Source organism: Cyprinodon variegatus, unplaced genomic scaffold (assembly GCF_000732505.1).
Source record: "Cyprinodon variegatus isolate N-32 unplaced genomic scaffold, C_variegatus-1.0 Scaffold435, whole genome shotgun sequence".
Taxonomy (NCBI): Eukaryota; Metazoa; Chordata; class Actinopteri; order Cyprinodontiformes; family Cyprinodontidae; genus Cyprinodon; species Cyprinodon variegatus.
Window position 1 is genome coordinate 630,074 of NW_015150888.1, and position 25,301 is coordinate 655,374.

Consider the following 25,301-nt stretch of genomic DNA (forward strand, 5'->3'; position numbering starts at 1 on the left):
GGATCCCCTACATTTACTCTGTGGGGTTTTCTTTTTTCCATCAGAGGCAGTACATTTGCTGAAAGTAAGTAAAAACAAGCAGTTCTTGAACAAAAAAGGCATCAGACGTCTCTCCTCTAATGTAACAAAATGTAAAAAAAAACAACAACAAAAAAACTGCCAGACCGTATCTGTAGTCTTCTCTTAAGTTCCAAAAGTTTTCTGGTCCAAAAAGGACAGTTAATCATTGTCTTGAACTGGTTACTGAGAACAGACCTCTGATCTGTTGCATTTAATATGCTATTTTTCATTCATGGGTCAAATTTAATGAGAAATCCTCTGGATAAGCGATGTTCTTCTATCCCAGTTGAGTTGTACAATCTCATAGACCACACAAGAAGAGCCTCTGATTAATCTTGATTTAATAAGCTGGCAGACCAAGGTATGATACCTTATCTGACCGTGATTTATTAGTGTTTAAGATGCAGCTTCAAAGCAGAAATCTTTTGTGCTTCCAGCAGATAAAGAAGCGTTTTAAGGGCTTTAGAGGACACTGAGAAAGGCTCCTGTCCTCATAGAGCTGCAACGCTTTGGGATTGTTTCTGACAGCTGTTTGCGAGGACGTGTGACAGCGTGGAGGTTTGGGGGTCTCAGGTGTTGTCTCTGTAGATTGGCCTTATCAGACACGGGCAGGGGCCAGTGGCGTGATAGGGTCCCACTGCTCTCGACGCTCCGTTTATTCACCAGGGTGTCAAACATTGACAGCCGGACCCAAATCGCAGCTCAGCAGCGGCCCTTTTTTTCCCCATTCTATCTACTGGTTTTCCTAGGAAAGGCTCAGAGTTCATGGGTGTAGGGTGGGGGGGGTTCGCCTCGGGAATGATAGATGGGCCACTCCTATGGTTTAGCATATTCCTGGGGTGCATGTATTATTTGTATTATTTTCTACAGCCCCGGAGGCTGTCTAAGGCAGAAGTGTTGCCCTCTTATGTAGATATCCTCCATGATAATTGAAATGATGGAGCCCTGTGGGACACAATGCTCTGACTTCTTAGTGAATAAAACACTCTTTAGATTCAAATACATTTCAATAAAATGCCAGTTTTATGCTTTTTTATTGTATTTCCAGTTAAATGTGATCAAAAAGGGTAAAAATAAGCTTCATATGTCTTTGTACAGTGCGGTACGGAAGCTCCATTCTGCAAAACAAAAAGCAAAAATAATTAAAAAGCTTTTTTTTTTTTCAATAATACTGAAATTATAAATATATAACATTAACTCTACTTACTCTACAATATTTCTGTGTTATATGGAAAACCTGATGTGCAAAACAACATGGAAAACAAAAAAACTGTAGAAATAACTATCTTGATCAGAATAGAAGATCATTAAAAAGCACATTAAAAATTGTGCTTTTTTAATGGCAAATTAAAAGAGACATAAAACACAAACAAAGAACAATATATATATACATTTTTTTCCCCTTCCGTCCAATATCTGGCTGTATTGATTAGACTTTTACTGACTGTGTATGAAACCTTGTTCAGACTTCAATCTATTTTAAAAGCTATAAAGTTTGACACTTTAAATTGTGTTTCATTTAAATGTGCTTAGAGTGGATAAAAAAAACATCTACTTGCCAAGTAATAGAATCAACATTTAATTAAATGTACGGAAGGCCTGCTGTGACTACATGACTAACTTCTCAAGTTACTGTATAGCATCAGCATCAATATTTAAAGTGCAAAAAACAAGTAACAAAAAAATCAAAAGCTTTTTTATAATAAAAACACAACAGCAAGGACATCTACGAGTCATTTTACTGTATTTCATATTTTTCAAATATATTTTTCATTTAAAAATATATATTTAGACTCAGATTGTTTTCAAGCATATACATATATATACACATATATTTTTAGTACAATTCTTATCCTGAAGGTTAAAACAAGTGTTCATCCAAGTGAAACTGTCCTGAAACAAAGGTTAATATTTAAAAAGCACTTTGTCATTAATTTATTTATTCATGAAGCACCTATCAAACCAAAAAGAAACCAAACTACCTCACAACTAAACAGATAAATAACAAATAATGAAGAATGAAATACAAAGTTAACAATACAAGAAAGAAATAAGCAGTAAAAGGAAAAGACGAAACAGCTATCAACATTATGGTCATGTTCTTTAGAATTAAAAAGTTTAAAATGTTCAGTACGGTAGCAAATGAGTGATTCTATGGGCCTGTTCTGCTCTAAATTCACTGTTTGTCTTTCTAAATTACATGTTGCAGCTAACTCTGAATAAACAGTGTGCTGTTTTTAATAGAAATTGCTACAGACAGAAATTACGTGTTCTTGATTGATCTGAAAATGTCTAGAAAATCTGTTTAAAGGGGAAGAATTGTAGGGTTAGCTGTAGGAACAATAAGAAAATGGACCAACCCTTCCATTCTGCTGTTTTTGCAAATTCCATATACAAAAATCTTAAATTCATAGTCAACCTTTAGGAGGACAAATTCTGCTTATATTACAGCTTCTTCTGAATTCACTCCTTACATCTACACACAGAGCTTGTGTTTATGTTTTATTTATGAGCAAGGGACGTGCACGCTGGGTTGTGTCCCTGATGTTTGGTTTGCAGCGAGCCCCTGATCTGCTCTCGGGCCCTTTGATTAGGCAAAGAGCTCCGACAGAAGGGGAAGGGCGGAGGTTTCAGTGTAATGAAGAGATTATTGAGCCTCCCCACAAACTGCATCCCCAAACCATGTACAGTTACAGATGAACGTCCTCTGCGAGCGGTGACCGAGTCGAGGTTGTACACACTGCACGGCACAGCGCACATACAGGCACTTAACTTGATAAAGCCGGCCTTTTACAGGAGACGGCATTGCAGGGACAAGCAGACGAGGCAGAGGACTCTAATTAATTTAAAGTCCTTGGTGGAATGTATGGGGTATCATGGGGATTCATGTCTTTTAGTGATTCAGCTGGAATGAAGGCCATTACCATCTAATGTTGACCAATTATGCTACAGAGAGGCTGCACTCTATGAGGTTTTTAGGCAAGACGCCTTTTTACATGTCTGACTTTACATTGGGCTCACACATTGGTGGCAATGTATTTTTGGACAAAACTCTTAGAGTTTTAATCATTTTCCTGATGGTATAATTTGTAGCACTGTTGCCTCACAGAAGGAAAGTCCTGGGTTTGGTTCCCGGCCTAGGGTATCTCTGCTAAGAGTTTGCATGGTCTCCCGAGTCCTTCTGGGGTTTTCTCCAGGTACTTCTGCCTTCTCCCATGGTGGATGCTCTCGAACGCTTCTAAACATGACAACTGATGCTGCTGAGGTTGATTGGTGGTTTCAATTTGTCCTTAAGGGTGAGTTTGTATCTTCGTTACCCTGTGATGGACTTGCGACCTGTCCAGGGTGTACCCTGCCTTTTGCCTTTAAACTGCTGGAGATAGGCGCCAGCCCTCCGTGACCCTGACAGACAATTGGTGGAAGATGCTTGTATGGATGCATTTAGATTAAACTGTTTTCTTGATGTGTGTTAGGGATCATTGCTTGGCTAGAGCACCGCAAATGTGTTCAGGTAGCTAGGATTTTCCAGAAGTCCTCAATCTTTAGTATCTTAACCTCTTTTTGCAAGGCAGCTGTACCACGGATAGTAAAACAGGCCCACACCATGGTGTTGATACTGCCGCACTTGATTATTAGCACAGTCTTTACTTCTATCATTGTCCCTCTTGTCACTTTGGCCAGATAACTCCAACTTAGAAAATACCAAATGTAGCCCTACTAGTCCATTTTAAAGGCATTTCTGCTCTACTACTGCTTTTCCTACCTGGTGTACAGTATTGTTGGAGCAAAGGGAGATTCTATTACGGGATAGTATTGCCCTCTGGAGGGCAAACTTGGGAATTGCACCGCACCGTCCCTTATTCAGCCGGTTGGAAAGAGATTATCTTCCTCAGTGGTTGGATTAACTAAAATAAATGTTCCCACAGGGAGTTGCCAGGCATGTTTTAAACTGATCCCCTCATAGTGTAGAATCTGAGGCCTCACTTACAGGCTTTTTTTTTTTCTCTCCACTGCTTTTGCAGAATGTGCTTCCAATTAGGCAACAGCAAACAATTTCTCCAGGAACCCCCCCAAAAAAACTGGCAATGTAAAGACATAGTAATCTTTGATTTAATGAGCTGAGGGCTTGTAAAATTGTTGAAATGAAATAGATATTTACAACAAAAAGGCAGCAGAAGGGTTTTACTGCAGATGTTGATGGTTAATCACTTGAAATTGAAGTTGTTGGTAACGTTTCTGCCTGGGGCGTTCATGTGGGTGAAGCTCCTGTGCAAACAATACCTCGTCTAATATAAGCATGTTTAACATTTCTTTACCTCCTGTTAAACCCATTTTGAACCAAGAACATGTTTTCACTTTATTACTATTACAAATAAAGCCTATTTCTTGGGTTTTTAACAAAAGGAGCCAGAGAGTTATTGCTTTGGTTCTTGGCTGGGGGAAGGCCTACTTTATGCTTCAGTTTGTCCTGATTTATGGCGCACATTAACCCCCCCCCCCCCAGTTCCAAAATCTGACAAGACGAAACTCACTGTTGTGTAAAAAAAATAATCCATCTCTCGTTGGAGCCATGGATTTATAACCAGAGCTGATTTTATAGGTGATATGGGTTTAATATCCCCTTTCTCTAACTGGTTAGAGCTGCTCTTTTTGACACAAGTAGACATATAATGAAACGCAGCTTCTTATTGGTGAGTTTAGTAACACACATACCTCTGCTGGGCATTATGCTATTTGATATTTGTTTCAATATAGCTGAATGGACAATCTTAAATCTATTCTCCTTGTACAGCCAATGCTGTTATAGTCTTTTCGGACACTAGGTGTCCTCATAATGCTTTTGTTTTGAAAGCATTTCTCTGCTCAAACACTAAAGACTTGTGGGGTCTGTCTCTAAATACAGCAAAACACCTTACTGTACATTAGTAGCTATTAGAAACATTTACAGAAGAACTTCAGTTCTCAAGGAAAAATGTATCTACTGATTACATGACCTATTCTTCACCAAGCTCCAGCTTTTGTTCAGTAAAAGTGATCTTTTACTGAATAACTTCAAGGTACCACTGTCTTTTGGTTGCAAAAATAAGCCCATATGATCACTCCCCCTTCACCGTGCTGGACAATAACCAAAACACGCCTAAAATCTCCACTTTGGTGGTGAACTTGTTACTATTTTGGGCTGTAGAGGCTCATAGGTACAACAAAACCCTTTTTAATGAATCATCTTTTTCTTTTAACAATAGAATGTCGGACTTTCGGATTAACAGGCAGCAACAAATGGTTGATTAGGGCTATTGTCTGTCTTTTGTGTGAACACACCTCTTTATGCCTAAAAAACAGGAAAGGGACACAGGTACGTTAAATTAGCTGCTTATATTTGGTCATAGTTGACCATTAAACAAATTCATTTAATTACCACACCTTGCTGGATCTTTTTTTAACCTAACATCTGTTGGCTGGCTGTAGGGTTTCCACTTTGGCATTGCATTAAAAGATACTTTAGTTTTCCTGTATTTGATCAGCAGCACCTGTTCTCTTTCCATTTTGGCTTTGTGGTAACAAACACGCATGTATTCAAGACTAGGAAACTGACACTTCTGGCTTTTAGACTACGCTGAGGATCCCTTATCATTTGGCTTTGATTAGCAACAAATTGCTGCTGTCTTTTAGCGTGGCACATCTGGCACAAATCCACCTTTATTTATTTATTATTAAATGTATTTGTTGTTTTTACTGGGATTTTATATGGTTTTATTCAACGTGATATTCTGGCAGGATTTTGACAGATAGTCAATAAACTTTCAGCTGTAAAAGAAACAGCCAAGTGCAGCGGCGCAGGCCAGAAAAACAGCAGGACTACAGAACAGTTCAAAGTCATTCACTCTCGGATGGAGTGAATTAAAAAAAGATTGCAATCCAGAGGAGAAGGAAGACTAAAATTCAGTTTGAAAAGAATTAAATTCATAAAACCCAAACTGAAAATAAAACTTGAAAAAAAAAATGTGAAAAAACTTTCAAAATGATATGAAAAAATGTAATATTTTTTTAAAGAAACCAATTTTTAAACTATAATAAAAGATTAAGCTTTAAATATAAAGAACTTTTTTTGAAGAAGAAGATGGAATAAAAAGTGAAATCTGGAAAAAATAAAATTTTACAAATAAAATTACATTATTAAAAAGAAAAAAAAAACATTTCAAAAGATAATTTCGGAAAAATAACTAATGAAAATAACAAAACTAGATGATGAAACCAATTTTATATTATATTACATAAAAAAAATGTTTTTTTTTCTTTTAGAAAATGGAATAAAAAGTTAAATATGAAAATAAAGTTAAATAAAATTAAAAGCGTCTGCAAAGTTAGTAATTGCTACCTTGTTCTGATTAAAAGGTTTGTCAATATCTCATTTATGGATAGGATTTTTTTCCAAAATCTGATTTAATTAGCGCTATAAAAGTATATGCCCTGCACTAACCTTGTTAGATTCTAAACCCCCAAAAAATGTCAAAGATTGTTTCACCCAGAGGGTTTTCTCTTCCAGCTACCTACAGATGACTGATCAAGAGGGAAATAAAAAGACCAAACCTGCCATTGAAAGACTTTTTGTTTAAATCCAAAGGAACCTTTCCATCCTGATCCCTTCATTCCCAAAACATCGACCTTTGGTCTCTGAGCTCACAGTTCTTCATAAACAGGATTTCTTCTTTTCAAAGTTTCCCAACAACATCTCTGAAAGTAAATGAAACGTCCTTGGAGGCGGTGGGGGGGGTTATTGAAAGGCAGGAGAAATGGCAAGGCCCTGGAGTGATTTTATTTGGCATTTTCTGTGAACCTTTCCATCATGGAGGCAAATGAAAAAAGGGAAGCTTCATTCTAGGCATTCTGGGGGTAACAACAAACTGTCATAGGCAAAGCCAATCCTGCAGCTTAAATGTCACCGCTCTCATTATCTTCCACACCTGAAAGAAGCGTGAAAGGCCGCTTCAATAACAGACCCTTAGCGTAGCTTTTGGTCACAGACATTAGAAGTTACCTCCTCTCCCCCTGAAAACAAAGTTGGGGAAAATTCCCCTTTTCAGGACCGTTAAACACTCCTGATGGGTATTAACTCTCTCCTCTCATGCTTCTCGGCTTCTTCCGCAGCGAGAAAAACTGATCCACGAGCTAGAGGAAGAGCGACGCCTGCGACTGGAGAGCGAGAAGCGTCTCCGGGAAGTGACGGAGGAGTCTGAGCAGGGACGGGCGCAGATGGTTTCACTGCAGCAGCAGTTCTCCAGGTAAAAAGCAAAACAGCCTGACCTTCCAGGGTCCGTCTGACGTCATCCCTGAAATAACAGACACAGGAAAGGTAAAAAGGGGCCCGTTATTAGGCAGTTTGGAAAGCAGAATAAAGCTTTTAAACGGTGACCTCAGTTGCCTCCTTCACTTATTAGTATTTTGTTTTTTGTTTTTTTACTGTAAACTGGAAGCTGTCGTCGTTCTCCACAACTTTTAATCAATTAAGAAATGCTCTGTAGACTTAGACTCTTCCTTGCTTATAAAAGGCCAAACTGTGATGGTAGCATATTCAAGGACAAAGATGTGGATCATCAAAGAGAAGTGGTTTCTCCTCATGTGTGTCTAAAAGCTCCAATTAATAAAAAAACAAATCTGTATCTTTGAAACAAAACTACACTGGAAAAAAATCTAAATCTAAAGCCATTTTTTTCCTTAAAATAAGTGCATTTGTTCTAGAATTAAGGGGATAAAAAAGACAATTTACACTTAAAATAATAAAACACAGTTGCATTGTCTTATTTCAAGTGCATATTATCTAATTATCATCTTTCAAGAGTAAAAATACTCCTTCCATTGGCAAACTATCTCATTTATCTACTCAAATTAAGGGTAAATACACTTATTTTAAGAAATTTTTACTTATTTCCAGGTCGTTTTTCCAGCGTGCTCAAAATATTTCACTTCTGGTCTTATTTAGTTCATATTTTTTCTCTCAGAGTCACATTTTTTTCTTTGTTTCTACATAAATATAACATATAGATACGGTTTCCTCTGTATGACACAACACTACAATAAATGTCGTTGAGATGCAACATACGTTTAGCCTCGTGAGACCATCCTGATCTCACGAGCTTTCAAGCTTTCACTCACTAATCAGTCTGGAGACTCTCCGTCTCCGTTCTCCAAAAGAAAATGTAGAACCGTTCACCAAACGAACGTCCAATCAGCGTTGGCTTTGAGGCGGGTTGAGGTGTGACGCAACGAGAAGCGCGACAGTTCAGTCTAAAGAACATGGGCGGCTTCAGCCGATGAAACTAGCGTTAGCGTGGCTATCGAGCAAGTTTTATCGGAATTACAGAGTATTTCTTCACTGAAAGAAGAGCAAAACACTGCTCTGGAGGCTTTTCTCAGAGGAAAAGATGTTTTTGCTCTTCTCCCGACTGGTTTCCGCAAGAGTTTGATCTATCAATTGGCTCCTATTCGTCGTCGCTCTGTTAGTACGCCATATGCTTCATTGATCTGATTGGTATATTTGGCCCATCTATCACCAACATAGGCCAATCGGCTAACCAGTATTTTCGCCCCGTCCCAAAATTACTTCAACGGAAGGTTTCCAGATGGATATGCGGAGCAAATTCATCTGGCGGAGTCAGGTTAACAAACATTAACCTCCCTTTATGAAAAAATGTCTAATTTCTTATACATCTCCCGATCGTACACGTTATAAATCAAATTTTACCAAGACGACAGTGAGCAGAGGAACAATCATTATGAGGTTAATAAGTGACTCAAGCTGTTTGGTGATCAGGTCATTATTTTCCAAAATTTTCAGAGAAAGAATAAAATCTGCATTATATACTTACCCTGCTTTGTAATCCACACTGGAAAACTATCTAGAAATAAGTAACCATTTCTTGAATTAAGTGTATTTATCCTTCATTTGAGTAGGTAAATGAGCTAGTTTGCAAATGGAATGCTCTTAAAATAAGATAAAAATAAGATAATTAGATAAAATGCACTTAAAATAAGACAATACAATTGTGTTTTCTTATTTTAAGTGTAAATTATCTTGTTCTGTTGGCATAATGTCTCTTTTCCCTACCCAATCCAAAAACAAATACACTTATCTTAATAAAAAGGACTAATCTAGATTTCGATTTTTTCCAGTGCAGGGTGAAATTATCGGCAGCTTTGTGGATGCGTTATCCGTTCGCTACGTAGGTCTCCTCTTTGCTCTATTTGCTCTGACTGCATGTGGAGGTTTTCGGACGAGGCTGCTCCAAGTGCATGTGAGACAGCGCTTATCAAATGAAGTCGCTAATTTTGGCCAAAAACACAAAGAAAAATAATTAGATTTGCCTTTAATAACTAGAACTGACTAAAAGATTTTATAAAGTTAATATAAAGTTAAATTGGCAACAGTGAACTGTCATCTCCAGTTTTCTTTCACTTCTAAGAACAGCACAGCCCACTTTCGCACAGAGATGGCAGTGTTATGATGTTGGCGTGTTAGCACTTTAACGTGATTCGCTGAGGGGTCCTAATGAATTCTAGATTTTTATTTTAGGGAAACTCATTGAGACATCATTTAACTCCATCAGAATCTGACGCATAGATTGTTCTGGAATTAGATGAACTATGGTTTGAGGAATGTTATAATACTAAACTATATTATACATATGCTGATTTTTTCATGTTTTTGCCGTGTTTGATGTTAAATCATACATCTGAATGCTTCATTAGTTCCCCTTTTTCTTCTTTTAATACTAACCTGAGCGGATTCCCTAAATGTTCGTTTTAGGACTTGAAGAGGCTCTCCGTCTCACCGGTTTCGCTTCACCAAGTTGACCTTATAAGCCTGGAAGTTTGCACAGAAAAATTCTCTCATTGCAAACTTTCCTGACCTCCACCCTCAAAGGGACCGTTCTCTGCTGCAACGCCGCTTAAATATGACGGCCAGTCAAGAGCCTGTTGCCATAATTAGGTGATAGGCATGCAGCACTCCACTTATGCAAGGGTTCACATCGACTGCTTATCTTCTCATTAAGCTGGTCGGAAAATCCTGTAAATGTTAATGGTCCCAAAGTTATGGCCCTGATGAGTGCTGAGCCTCTGCCTGGGAGAGGGATGAAATATTTAGGAGCCATTACAAAGATGTATAACATATTTGAATGGCATTCCCCACCAGTTTGTGATGAATTCTGATAAGCTTTTGAGGCCATCCTCTAGGGTCTTGTTGCAGAAGTTTTTTGGCGGGAGTGATCATATTTTCAGTTAGTTCTCTGGGGAGTACGCTGAACAGAACCTTATTCCTTTATGAGGCGTTCCCAGCTGTTGAAGCAATTCATTCTCAGGTGTATAAATCATCACAGAGCTGCTGTCTGAGCTTGTTTTCGTATTTGCTGCCACTGTCTGTAACCTCCAGCTTGGTTTAGATCATTTTATATCAGAGGAAACTCCCCACTCCTTTCCTGTGGACTTGCTGTGGTTTATTGCTAAGAAAATACAGTGATATTTCTACACGTACAGACTACCCCAACTCATGAAATGAGGGATTGGTGCAGAGTGGATTTAGAAGATAAGAGAAAATGCTGTGGTTCTGCTAGGATGAAGCCTCTTTCTGATTGGATCCTGCTCAAGCAGACTGGTGAATTTAGCTTGGGTCACTAAGGTTGATGGTAGGTATTGATCATTGGATGGCTACTTCACCTGGATTGTGACTCTGCCTTTTCTTAGACCAGAAAATCCATGATATGTCTTCAGAAACTTGTTAACAGAGTGTAAAAGGGGGGCACACTAAGACTGATGTAATTTCCGTCTTTAGAATTGTCTTTAAGGAACACAGCCATGAACCTTATACTTTGTTTAAGCAATATTTTGTTTTTATTTACTATTGAATTTAGTTCTGAGAAAAGGTAGAAAAGGGGTTGACGCTACCCCGTGGCTTTTGCAGCAAATTTGGCATCATTCAAATCACTTTGATTCACTTTAAGAAGTAAACTGACTGAAAATTATCTCATTAACGGGTTACCACATCTTCTATCTGGCCATATGACCCAGCTAATGGCTAATCCTTCTAGAATATGCTGGTGAAGGTTGTCAGTCATCCATCCATTTTCCATCACTCTTATCCCAATTGGGGTCGCGAGGGGTGCTGGTGCCTATCTCCAGCTGTCTACGGGCAAGAGGCAGGGTACACCCTGGACAGGTCACCAGTCCATCGAGGGCAACACAGAGACCAACAGGACAAACAACCGTTCGCACACACACTCACACCTAAGCAGAATTGACCCTGGACCAGGAATTGAACCCAGAACCTTCTTGCTACAAAGCAGCAGTGCTACCCACTGCCCCACTGAGCGGCCCGGTCATAGTCATTCCCAAAAAGATAAAAAACAATCCACTGGACTTGGTTTCGAAATTTGAAGACGTTTCCCTTCCCATCCAGGAAGCTTTTTCAATTTAAAATATCAGGAATAGTGTTGAGTTCAAGGTTTTATACAGTAGCCCAACAAAGCCTTGTTTTTGTTTCGAAAACATGCAAGTTGGAACAGACGAAGGGGTCCACCCCTTTGACATGGGGGTCGTTTGGCTTCTTTTGTTAGACTGCATTACCCCATATTCATATAAGTGTCTGAAAGGTCGGTCGTTAAAGGGGTTTGTTTGACTGTCTGAATAGAAGAAGGATTTTTTTTTTTTGGAATCCTTCTAGAAGGAATTGGCCAGCAAGATGTGACACGGCTACGAGAACTGTTCAGTATTTGGCCAAATGTACCACTCAATTTCGAGCAGAAAGTTCCTAGACGTTTGTTTCCAAACTTTCCAAGCTATTAAAATGAAACAAAAGCAAAACATTATGGCTAATAAACATGTTTTTGTATTGTTCTTAACCTTCCCCATAAAAGAGGTTGTTCATCCAGAAAAAAAGAATCCATCAGCATCAGCTGTATGTTTGCTACCGGGGGCTAATTGGATCACACCTTATACCCATCTTTTAAAGTGTGCCTGTAAGGAAAATACATTTGTTTACAGAGAAGTTTATTTAAATCCCCCCTTCCTGTGCCAAACAGCTGGGTCAGCTATTAACTGTTGTTTGGTGGTGAAATACCAGCAATTTAACATTAACTGAACCCCAATAGTCTAGCAGAACAGTGCGACATTTGGCCTATTGCGGGACTTTATTCTACCAATTTGGTAGTATTGGTATTGTATAGAAGACATCCATCACACTTTTCTTAGCCACCATATCGTCCTTTAAATAAATTTGGAAGTTAAATGGTAAGTGGCTTGTACTTATGTAGCTCAGAATGCACTTTATACTACATTTATTCATTCAGCCATTCACACTTGCTTGTGGCAGGCCAGCAACCATACATCTCTCCCCCCATCCGATAAGAACAAATCGACCGTTTTTTAAGTCGTACAGAAAGATTAAGATTCACTTACAAAGTATATTCTAGTCCTGTTTTTGGAGAATTTTTTTTGATTACAAATAGTTCACCTTAGAAAACCTAACTAACTCTAATGAGTTATTAGATTTGCAGCAATCTCTTGTCCTGGGTGACTTGTGGAGACACTGAGAGGGAACAACTCCCAATCATTATGACAAAAATAAGAATTTTGAGTTCAAGTTTGAAATGATTGTGATTGTTTTAACCCCAAAATACATTTTTATTAATACACCTAAATAAATAAATGCATCTTATTATTTGTATGAGAGGATATTATAAGCCTCTCATACAATTCTGGTGTATTTCAGGGCCTTCTACTTCTTTTATTCCTTCAAAATATTACAACAAAGTCCACCTACTTGAAAAGAAAACAGAAAAAGAAGAGATGACTCAAGATTTCAGCAGAGGGCTTTCTATAGCAATGTCCGTCAAACAGCAGTTATTTGTATCTCGCCAACATCAACAATCCTCTGATTGATTTGGGCGTGTTATTTGTTGAGCATTAGACGGAATGGAAACCTCGTTCCATCAATGTGTTTTTAAAATAGCCCCCGCAAATCTTGTCCGATGGACATCCAATCTCTGAAGCAGAGCAGGAACTGTTTGACCTCGGGCAGCAATTGATTTGCCTATTGCTAATTAATTGGTGGTAGTGCTTTGAATCATGATGAAACAGCCCAGATGGTGGATGGTGGAAGACCTTCAAAGTGTTGCACAGGGTTCCTTTACACTTTTGAACAGTCTTTGGTTAATCGAAATATAATTGTTTTCAGGTATGGATAAGTATAGAAAAAGATCAGTGCATTTTGTTTCTAAATATCATTTTAAATTCCTTTTAAATTGCTTTAACCAATGTACATTATTGCTAATTGTTTATACAAAAGATGCAGATCTAAACGTACCTCCATCCACTCACATGTATTCAATTGTGCTTCCATTATTTCTTCATCCTTCCATCCAGTAATCCTTTGATCTATCCAATCAATCTAATTGTACATCTATTTGTCTGTATACCCATTCTTCCATCCAACCATATATCTCTCCCCCCATCCGTTAAACCAAATCCTTATTTATAAAAGGATTTCCTCAAAACCAACACAGTAAAATGTGATAAAACTACGGGGAGTGTCATCTAAGAGATGTAACTCCTTTTCTTTTGTCAGATTTACATTCCAGCCACTTTGCTTTATGTAGGTGTTCACTCACAACATCAAATCATTAGACACACACCCTCCCCCAACCAGTTTAGCTTTTATCCTGTTGTGGGTCACATGCCCAGCCCCTCCTGACTTTGGTCAATCCCCCAAAGGCTTTCCCCACTGCTCCCAAGTCTATGCTGTTGTTAAACTCCAATGGATTAGTGGCAGACTCAGCAGCCTGCTTGGGCCCACCCTGAATGTCCCACAACTCAGACATTCAAGAGCCAGTACTGGACAGCCGAGACTGACACCATGGGGACAAAAATACAACCTTCATTGGATAAAGACAATGGATGAATTAAAGACTTTAAGGAATTAATGAGTAAGGGACATTTGGATGTCCTTTCCTGCTCTGACGGTTAATTGCATTAAATCTGCTTGGACACTCATAAAGGATGACCAATGAGTATTCAAGAACTAGTGGGCCTCTAGGGGTCCTGATTCTGGCCTAAGGATGAGAGAAGCAGCTTTGAGGTAATGAAAAGCTCTACAATCAACATAACTAATTGTTTTGGTCTTTATTGACCTTTTTTTCTGCTTCCTTAATTGGATTTTATTGTATCTTGCATTCTTACCCTGTAAGAACTTTACTTCTGACCTTTTCCTTCCTTTAGTACAATTTAAGATACCTCTTTAAAATGCCTCTACAGATAAAGCAATAATACTTTCCTAGGATTTTAAATGTCTCTTAAGAGACAAGAAAACTATGGAAATAAGATCAAAATCAGAACTCTAAGTTTAAGACATTAGATGGATTAATGATTCTAAGAAATTAGCCAGTCTGATACATATGATGTTCTTTTCTACTAAGACGTTTTGTGAGTTTCTATTCATCTTTTATGACGATGCAGAAAGGATGGCCAGTGAGTTCCCATTAACTTGTGGGATAGTAGGTGTCCTTTCTTGGCTGGATAATGACATAGGTGACTTCAAGGTAATTAGAACTTGAGCAATCAAGGTAATAAATCTTTTAGGCCTAGTTTCAAAATAGGTCTAAATTGTAGATTGCTTGACTGGTGTTTGCTTGGGATGGAAAGAAGCAACCTCTCCAAGGGTTCTAAAACTTTCTTTAAGACCTAAAGGTAAACCTGGTTTCCCAAAAGGAATTGCTAATACATTTCTCTTGATTTTTTTGTCTTGCTTCAGGTTTAAACCTGAAGTCAAATATGTGACATTGGCAACCTTAGATAATGAGAATTACAATAATCACGATAGCTAATTTTTTAGGGCTAAATTGTACATTTCTTGACTGTTGCTTGGAATAGAAAGAGGAAACCTTTAGAAAGATCCTGAAATTTTCATCAAGACCTAAAGGTCGGCCCGTTTCCCCAAAACAAACTGTCAATAAATTCCTCTTAAGGTTTTGTTTTGCCTAAGGAAAGAGCCGTTGACAGCCAGAACATACGACACCTGAAACTTGAACGCACTGAGAACTTTAGCAATCAAGATGACTAACCCTTTAGGCCTAAATTCTAAATTTGTTGACTGGTCTTCATTATGAACAGAAAGAAGGAACTTCTAGAAAGGGCCTTAAATTACCATATCTTCAAGACCTAAAGGTAAACCAGTTTCCCCAAAACAAACTGTGAATCTAATCCTTTTGGTTTTCTTTTTGTTTTGTCTCAGGTTAGAGCTCTCCACAGCCAGAATACATGACACAGACAACCTTAAGATAATCAGTTCTTCAGAAATGAAAATAACTAATAATTTAGGCCTAAATAGTTCATTTATTGACTAGTCTTTAATAGAAAAATTGAGCCTTCAGAAAGGGCCTAAAGCTTTCTTTCTTTAACACCTTAAGGTAAACTTGTTTCCCCAAAACGAACTGTGAATTAAGTCTTTTTGACTTTTAGTTTTGCCTCAGGTGAGAGCTGTTGACAGCCAGCACAGATGCTTACACATTGTCAAAACTGGAGCGTTTCAGACTGCTCCGCTTGACGTTGAACGATTACCATCTTGAAGGGCCCTCTCCTCGGCAGGATATGGGAGACTTACGGCCAGACTAACAAGAGCAGCAGACGATGGAGGCTGCCTGCAGATTTATACCCCGTTTACCTTCTGTGTAACACTTAGTGCCTGCAGAACTCAGGCACAGATGTTGTAAACAGACAGGTAGGGCTTTTCAAGTCTGGACGGGTTGTTTGGATGGTCATGCTCAGGTTGATCCCTCCACGGTCTGCGGACTGTAGTTTGGGAGATGTTTACTGTATGCATGCATGTGCTTCTCTCATTATCAACCGGACGGATTGCAGCGCATTTGAAAATCAATCACCAACTGTCCAATCAGAGCTTGTCAAAGAGGTTTAATTTGCTGTGTTGAAAATTGCCTTGACAGCTGCGAGGATTTAACCTGTATGAATCAGGGCCCTGTTTTAGATTGCACATCTGGGGCCATTAACAGGATGCAGTCTTTTGAAGTCACTTCCTTATTAAAGTGAGGGCTGTTGAATAGATCATAGTTATCTGGACTATTTTGGGAAAACTCCATATTATACCCTTTTAGACTGTTCTTACCTTGATTTTGGACAGGAAATTAAATCTTATACATTTATATTTCCACCTAAAGATTTCTTTAAGATAATTTCCTCAGTTTGAAATTTAGAGCAGCACTGCAATCATGCACTAGGTTTTTGTGTTTGACTCTTGTGACACAAATTCTTAAACACAACTGCAGCTTCCATCTTGGATTAAACATGCTGGTTTTGATTATTGAAAAGCAGCTTTAAAAGGTCATATTACAAGCTACAGTGGAAGTAGGCCATGAAGTCGTACATCAGGACAACATTTCTGTTTCATCAAGCTTATATAACTAACTGGTGCTCACAGATTGTGGCCTAAAGTGAAAAAGAAAGTATTACCGACCTAATGGTTGCGGCATAGATTTGCTACCCTAACAGCTGCTGGGGTTAGAACATACAGAGCAGCTGTTATTGGGCTCTGCAGTATCAACATACTAAAACTCTTCTTACAGAAAATACAGTACCAGTGGGTTAACTGAAAGAAATGTTTTTTTGAAAGTGAATGATTTGTGATTTAAGGGTAATTGTGATTGGAATACTTGCGTGAATGGAATCCAGCTCAGACATTATGGGAAAGGAAACAGAAGGTCACATAAAACATGTTTAGGAGACTAAACATGTTTTATGTGACCAATTTTTGTAATTGAAGACACTCAGTAAGCACAATTTTGGACAAAAGAGCAAGAATCGCACTTTATCTCTAAAAGGCAGATCTTCCAACTTTTAAATGAATAAGCTAAAAATTAAAGGATACAAAGAACGTAAAAAATTGGGGAAATTACCAAAAATTCTAAACTTTCCGTTATTAATACATTGGTGTGTTGTTAGAAAAACAAAGGTAAGGATATAAAAAGCCTTTCAAGTTTTAGTTACATTATTTTCAGACTTATGTTTTATATAAATGTTTAGTTAGTTAAGTTGGATTTTATGAATATGCCTGATTGAGTAAAGCATCTTTAAAAGGAATATTAGGATCTTAAGCAGCTTCATGGCTTTCATCCAATTGTAGGATTTTCTTTAAGCTACTTGGGAAAGAAAAATTGAGTTCCACTTATTTTAAAGAACTAAACATCTAGGAATCTAAAGTCAATTCTCTAATTAAACATCTAGGAATCTAAAGTCAATTCTCTAATTTTCAAAAACAAAAAAATTGCACGTAATTTGTATTTAGCAAACAAATTTCTAGTTTAGCAGTGAAATTTCACTTGTGGGGAAAGGGTGTGTAAATAGGTGGCACTGGCCCACCCTGTTAATTTCCCGGCCTAATCAGGCCATTTGGGCTCGGCAGTCATTTACAAATGGCTAACAGTCTAATAAGGTCTTCCAAACAGGCTAATAGCGACAGCATAACAGGCTAATAACAACTCTCTAACAGGCTAATAACAACTCTCTAACAGGCTAATAACAACTGGCTAACAGGCTAATAGCGACGGCATAACAGGCTAATAACAACTGGCTAACAGGCTAATAGCGACGGCAAAACAGGCTCAAAACAACTAGCTAACAGGCTAATAGCTTGATAGCTTAGCTGCAGTAGTTCCAGCATAAAGTGGAACCACGCATTTACCTAGTTTTTCCACTGCCCTTCATGATCAGACAGTTATAAATATTATGTGTGTTTTGCAACATGTTTTTAATAGAATACATAAACAGTCTAAAACAGGGGTGCTACCTATTTACGTCCCTTTTTTAACACACCTCAAAACAAACAATTAGTTAATGGCCAGGCCTCTGCTTAAGTTATCGACATTTCATAGAGGTCACTTGGCTTTTGCTTCAGATGTGTTGGAGCAGGGATGCATGCATGCAAAAGCTGCAGGACAGTGGCACTCAAGGGCCAACGTTGACTTCCCCTGGTTACTGGTCTAACACAATGGTAGCTCTACAGTCAAGCTGTATTAGCACAACCTGCAGAGACTCAGGGATCATGGGACCAGTGGGCCATCCTTTAAAATTGACAGCCTGTTCTGACCGAGTAGTTTTATCTGCCTATTATTCTCTATAAAACTGAATAAGAAGATAAGCTTTGCTTTACTTATTTATTTACAGCCAAGGATTTTTTGTCTTTCATTTTATTCAGAGAAAAGCACTTTTCATTGACCATCACTTACCCTTCACTTACCCTTCCCCCAACCTTTGCATCATATCTCTTCTTTCTGTAGTTTTGACATTCTGAAGAATATGAAGGAACTATTGCATGTCTTCAACTGGTACTGTAAAGTTTGGGTTTTAGGTGATATTATCAAACTGAATGGAATTGAGTTTAATCATGCTCTTTCTGTTGTTAACAGGCACAACATTTTTTGGTTGATGTGTTGCATATTGTCTGTTCATGTAATTGCCACAAACCAGATATATAAAAGAATATTTTTATTGCCTAAATATATTTTATAACCTAATGCTTGTGTCCTCTGCTCCTCTTTTTGACCCTGCTTTTGAGACACTTAAGCTCTGGCTAATGCTGTCACCATGACTGAGGTTTTTCAATGGGGTGCCTCTACATCTTCCTCCCATGTGGAAAGCACATGGCTGATGCACACTGATGGAAAACTTTACGGGATGCTTCCTTGCTGCTAAAGACTTCCTGTGGCCAGAGGTTGGCCAGGGGTTAAACACTGGGTATCTTAAATCCCCCTTAAATTGATAAAGTCAGTTTGGAGTGTTCCTGATTGGAAGCTAATATAAAAAAAAAGGTGATTTGATTTATGTTCTTTGAAGCCCCTTGACATTAACAGGGCATGCTGTCTTTAATATTAAGAAGAAATATGGTTGTCAGAGCATGCTGAATGCTGCTACCTCCTGACCTGCATGTGTCAGTCGTTGTTCAGGTTAAAGGTTTCTAGTTGGGGGTCAGGGGTCACAAGGGCACAGACCTTTAGTTATGCTACTCTGCAGTTACACCCATGATGCGCATGACTTTTACAGCTCTGAAATGAAGGAAACCTTTCACCGAATACCTCCAGTTCAGCCCCCGCTGAGTTTGTTCCTCTCATTGATTTAGGTCACGTCTAAGCAAGGGTCTCCTACATGTTTTGCTGCAAAACAGTCCTAAGAGGATAAGAGTGGCTTAGCATTGGGTTAAGCTAGGCAATCAGCCGGTGGGCATTCATAAGTGATTTGCCGGAAGGGAGTTAAAGGAGAATGGAATATTTATTTGCTGAAGTGGACAGTTTGTTGAGTTGGTGTAAGAAGATTTCTGCAGTCGATGAAGCAGTCACGCGAGGTCGGCCCGATTGGCCTCGATTCGGCCGCACAACTGGGGTGATTGTTCTCCATATCGCTTCCCCTGCTTTAGCAGATTGCAATTGTTAAGGCTGTCAAATCTGATTAGGGGGGTTTTGTTTAACCCAAGACTCGGACAGAGACTGGGAAGTAAAGCAAATTCAGGCTTCCTTGAGGAATTCATGTGCAAAAGAAAAAAAAAACTGAAGAAAGAAGTAAGTTCTTGGTTATAAATAAATAATTCATGACTGATTCCAGAATAAAAAATCAGTATAGTAGTTGCCAAGCAATGATTTAGACATGCTGCAAAAAAAAAAGAACTAAAACCTTTCTTAATTTTTTCTGTTTTTACAATTTTCTTGTCAAACTGACCTGTTCCAGCTGATAACACTAAATCTAAATCTATTTTGTCCGAAAAGCTATCCGAACCAACCCTAAGTAAAAACATTTGAAGTAATTATCCTTTTCCATATTTTTGGGAAGCATTATGCTTTTAAAAACGATTTCTTCCAGACACATGGAAACAAGAGATCAATTGAATACAACATGTCTAACAAGATGAAGTAGCTAAATAATCTCCAAAAGCAGCACCTCAGGCATATCTAAAGAAATTCAATAAAAGACAATAAAAAAGGTTGGTAACATAAAATAAAGGAACAGCATTTAACTTCACCAAAAATGCCAGCCAACTGAAATTACTTGGAAGAGCACATCGACGACTAATAAAGTACTTGTACTCATGGTCTTTTTCTTGATCAAGAACCAGGGAGGAGCAAAGGTAGGAGTCTCAGTAGAGACTCACAAACTTCCCTCTCCTCAGACGCCTCCTGCAGCTCCGCCGGGGTAAGGCCAAAGTGTCTTTCCCTGGTTCTCCTCCCTGTGAAACACCTACCGAGGAACAATGTTGAGCCAGTCCATAATTAAAAAGAACAGGCTCAAAGTTCAGTTGGCACAGATGAAAATGAACTTGCTCACGTTCATTGTTCAATTTTACAAAAATGAACCACAAACCTATAAATGAACTAGTTCAGGTTTATTTGGTAAATTGAGCCACAATCCTACACAAAAAAAACCTCATATTTCAACTTTTAAATGTGTGATCATAATATATAGAAAGTAGGGATGGAACGGTTTATGAAAACCATCCGAACCGTTCGGTTCGACTGTCTCGGTTCGATTCGCGTGTGTTGCGTTCGGTTCATGCGCTGCTCCATTTTCACATAGGCGAAGCGTGTACACTCCAGAGCAGAAGGTGGCGGTACTGCGACCAAAGCCAACCACCAGTAGTAAACAAGAAGAAGAAGCGAAGCAGCGTAGCCGGGTGTAGCAGAAAAAAATCAGTTGTTGTGGAGAATTGTGTGGGTATGGCGAGTGGGAAAGAACAGGAGTTGGAAGTCGCGCCAGCAGCACTTTATAGGTCTGCTGTATGGGACAACTTTGCATTTAGAGTGACCTACGATGACGGCGGAAAGAAAGTTGTGGATAAAAGTGCAACAGTGTGCTAGCATTGTGCAACACGTTTTGTTTATGCTAACAGCAACACGACAAACATGTCAGGCTAACAATCAACATATACTAAACCGAACCGAAAACCGTGACCACGAAACCTTGAACTGAACCGAACCGTGGATTTTGGGAACCATTCCACCCCTAATAGAAAGACATGGAAAATAGTTACTGCAGTCAAGGTATGCTCTATGTGCAATGAAGCCTTTCTTTAGCCAAATTACACAGAAATTCAGAAACATACAGGTACATTTAGGTTGGCTGAAAAGATCTGGATCAAAAAAAGATCTCTAATGTTTTCGTCATTCAATAGCAGCTTGAATGCTTTAACTCGATGTGTCCCTTTAAATTTAAAGTTGACATTGCCTATTTACGAACATTTTTGTTAAGTCCTGGTGGGCAAAGTTTGCACAAAAAGCTTCCTTTGTTAGTTCATAAAACTCGTCCAAGCGCTCAGCAAAACTGGCATTAGAAATACCAGTAGATGAGTCTGAATCACGCAGACTAGTACTAGCGGTAGACATGTTGGGCTATCATGCTGTTTGCCCTAATAAGCTGACGTTATCCAATGAAACATGCCGTTATCAACTGAACATGAGCTCTGTGTGTGTTGCTCATTAATTTCAGAGTGAACGCCGCTCTCATTCAGGTCAATTATTTCAAAACAGATCGGTTCAGTTCACCGTTCACTAAAGATACGAATGCATTCAGTGAACGCTGTTCATGCACAACACTGCCGAGGGAGGCATCCAAGGAAAATCCAAAAAAAAAGATGTTGAAGAGACAGCTAATTGGAGCTGCTTCTGCTCTGCCTCACATTGGAGAAAGTGGGCACACCTGGTACCCGGCAGGACCAGTGCGGTCTAGGTAGGTGCTTCTTGCAGAGTACCATGTAGGACGGTGATGGCACTCATTTCCAGGACAAATAGGGGCTGCTCTCCTCAAAACGATTTCCCAGACATGCACGAATACTTTTGCCAAGTACTGCAAATATAAAACCCATAGAAAAGAAGAATGCATCTAAAGGTTGCTTATTTGGAAAAGAAAAAAACAAACAAAACAAGCCTTGGCCTACAAAGACCTGCAATCTATCTTGGCTTTCCTTGCACAGAAAGTGTTGATTTCCTCAAAGCCAAAGTCTCTTTAATCACCAGTGAGGAGGACACACATGCCTATGCACGGACACACTCCGGCTGACTAAACAAGGGGGGGGGATATCCCCATCCTGAGTTATCCCTCATCCATGCAAGAATCTACAGGCTTCCTCAGCTCCTAGCGGAGGGGGGGCTCCTTTCCTTAAAAGAGGGCTTAACATAGGACATATGGGAAAGTCCTTGCCTGCTAGAACACTGTCCCGGCACCGCACAGACTTGGCGTCAGATAATGACATGCCAGAAACGCAGCGAATAGAAAATGAGAGCAGGGGATCGGACTCTCCAACCTGGCCCTGCTGTCGATTGAGCGGAAAGCAGTCAGGCTTATATGATGACTACATTGGCCTATTTGTTTACCAGGAAACCCACATTTCAGCAGCAGGGATTAGGTCAGGGTGAGAGAAGAGTGTCAGGCTGTGCGTATGGAGCTCAGGGATGTCTGTGCAGCGCTCCTGGCTTTCTTCAAAAGGAATGGAGGAGTTAAAAGTGGAGAGAAAGCCAAAATGGGGTAAGTCTGACCCATTTTTGTTCATGTACTTCTTTAGCAGGATTTCCCCCAAATGTTTAACCACACCAAACTCTGTTTGTTTCACATTTGTGTTCACCTTCATTCAAGCGTTTCTTTAAAGATCACCATAAACCTTGTGGCTTAAAAAATTGATCGGACCCTTAATTGCATTTCCTGAACTGCTGACGGACGTTTTGAAATTCAGCCCGAGTGGCTCAGAGGTCAAAAGAGTGAGAATTGGCTTTTACCTTAACAGGCGCTGTCCTTCGTCCTCTTTTACTCTCCTCTTCTCTCAGTGATGCACTCAATAATCCTTTGTGATAAATCATCCTTCCACGCTGAGAAAGACTCTGTTTTAACGCTAAGTAATGCTCATGTCATCCAAGAATTATTTCCCATCCATCATAAGCATTTACCACACAGTGTCATCCATGTAAATAAGGTTAAAAAGGAGCTGGATTTTACAGTAATGACAAATTACAGAGTCGATTCTCCGGGACGCTTTGCTGGGAGCTCGTCCAGTTCGGCACTTAAACAGATTTACTGCTTTCGGAAGACAAACCGGAATAGTTTTTTTTGGCGTTTCACGATGACTAGACATCACATTTTAACATGCATACATGCAGATTCGCTTAAATTTGCAATGCATGGAGTATTTACTCGTTTCAGGTTCAACTTTAAACCAGGAAAGTTTCTTTTGGGTGGGTTTTCATCAAGGGACGAAACTAAATAGCTTGTATACTATTAGCTGTACTGTTAACTTTGACCCCTACTGCATGCTGACAAAGTGATGTTGACTAAATATGACGTCCACCACTGGTTAGATTGATATAGCTTCAAAATCTTGTAAAGATTTGATCCTTTCAGACTATTGCCTAAATGACACTGGTTTTATCCGGAAAAATCCAACCTTTTGGTTTGATTTATAGGTGCGTAGTCATGTTTTTTAACATTTTAGTACTACAAACTCACTGGTTGTATAGAGATATTCTTCAAGATTACCACATTCTGCTGTTGACACTTTGTTTTTGCTCAACCTGTTAGCAAATAAAGCCCTTCGTGTCTATTTACAATGAAAGTGGGGTCCATTGTTAATAACTGGCTTTCGGCTTTGCCTTAGCCAGTTACCGCCTGTAACTAAGTGAGGAAATAATGAAGAAAAATCAAAGATCCAGCGTGAAAAAAACGCAAAAATATATTTGATTCCAAGAGAGAAGAATCGGACAACGCTCATAGGATTACCTAAACACGTTCAGACGGGATATGTGGTGTATATAATCTAATATTAGCATGATTAAATGTTTTTTTTGTTTAGGCATATGATGTCACTTTGTACCTTTAAACCTCAAAAGGGGTTTGTTTTCCTAGAGGAAAAGGAAAAAGAAAGCAAAGTGAGTCACAACTGAACTTCAAAGTCTCCTCATATGCTCTCTCCTGGCCATTGAATGGACATATTCTGGTCCATCGAGATGTGGCCCTTCTGTGCCTTTGGTGAAGGGGACCTTTGAAGGGCGCCATCAAAACCGAAGTGGGTTGTTAAGAAAACAAGGGCTCTTTTAAGGTGTGCAGGAACGCCACAGACTTTTAAAACAGGAGATCATCCAGACCATTTTCTGGTCGACGTTTGGAAGTGGTCAGTCCAAGGCATCAAATAGTTTTCCCCTTCGCTCTGCCTCTTAATACCCTGAAGGTCACAGAAGAAAGTTTGTCACTCATTTTCACTCTCTTAATTTTCCATTCAACGCCGCTCTGGTGTGTGAGGTGCTTTCATTCGTGCAGCGTTAGACTCACTCTGACTCCATCTGTTGGCTGGCTTAATGATATTTCCAATAATCTCAGTTTCATTTTAGCAGCCCTGTTTCACACATTAATCATGCACCTTGCTCACGTTACTCCCTATTGGCAATTTCTCCCTTAATTTCAGCAAATCAGATTTAACAGAAATATTAAGCGTTGTAGAAAATTAACGCTGAGAAAGTAACTGTTGCAGCAGGTTAACCAGTAGGTAATATTAAGACAGAAGAGAAGGAAAAGTGGTATCCGGAGAGGAATCTTTGTGACCTTTGCATTGCAGCTGCAGGTACAGGCTATAGATCCATCTGTGGGTGGTCTCCTTCCTTCTTCTATGCCCTCAGTCAAAATACTTCTCTCCATACTGATCAGGCCTGTACACAAATCCTTGACCTGCGGTCAACGTCTTAGGCTTTGAAAGCTATATATGTCTAGGTCTACGTTGCTCTATATGTTGCCATGATTAAGGCCAGTATTTAAAGTTGGAATAAGCTCTGAATGGCTGGCTCTTTGACGGTTCAGTCGGCAACCAGAGGCCTGATTACAGCCGGCTTTATGGCTCAGCTTGGACAGATGGTTGGCATATAGCTACGTAATGCCCGCTCATTTCACCCACTAACACACATCCGCTGTCCAACACTGAATTTGATTCATTTTGTTATATATTGAGGGTGAGTATACTGAAAGTTCTCTCTTTTATTTTAAATAAAAGTCATAAAATACCCACATCTGACTGAAAACCCACTCTGTGGACAAGTTACCATACCTGCATTTCCTTGTGATGGGAGGTCAGAGGCATCTGTCAGTGTGCCCCAGGGCAGCCGTGGTTACAACGTAGCTTACGTATAAATATGCCAGGGGTTGACGTTAAGGATTTTTACCACTTGCCC

The 25,301-nt window shown here is 39.2% G+C and overlaps 1 protein-coding gene across 1 annotated transcript in view; it reads left to right on the forward strand.

Moving 5' to 3' along the window:
- The window catches only part of LOC107093614 (nck-associated protein 5-like), a 216,017-nt gene that overhangs the window by 123,961 nt on the left and 66,755 nt on the right, over positions 1-25,301 (forward strand). Inside the window, exon 5 of the mRNA XM_015388791.1 lies at positions 7,207-7,340. Within this exon, the coding sequence (XP_015244277.1) occupies positions 7,207-7,340 (134 nt within the window). The remainder of the gene's footprint in view (positions 1-7,206; positions 7,341-25,301) is intronic.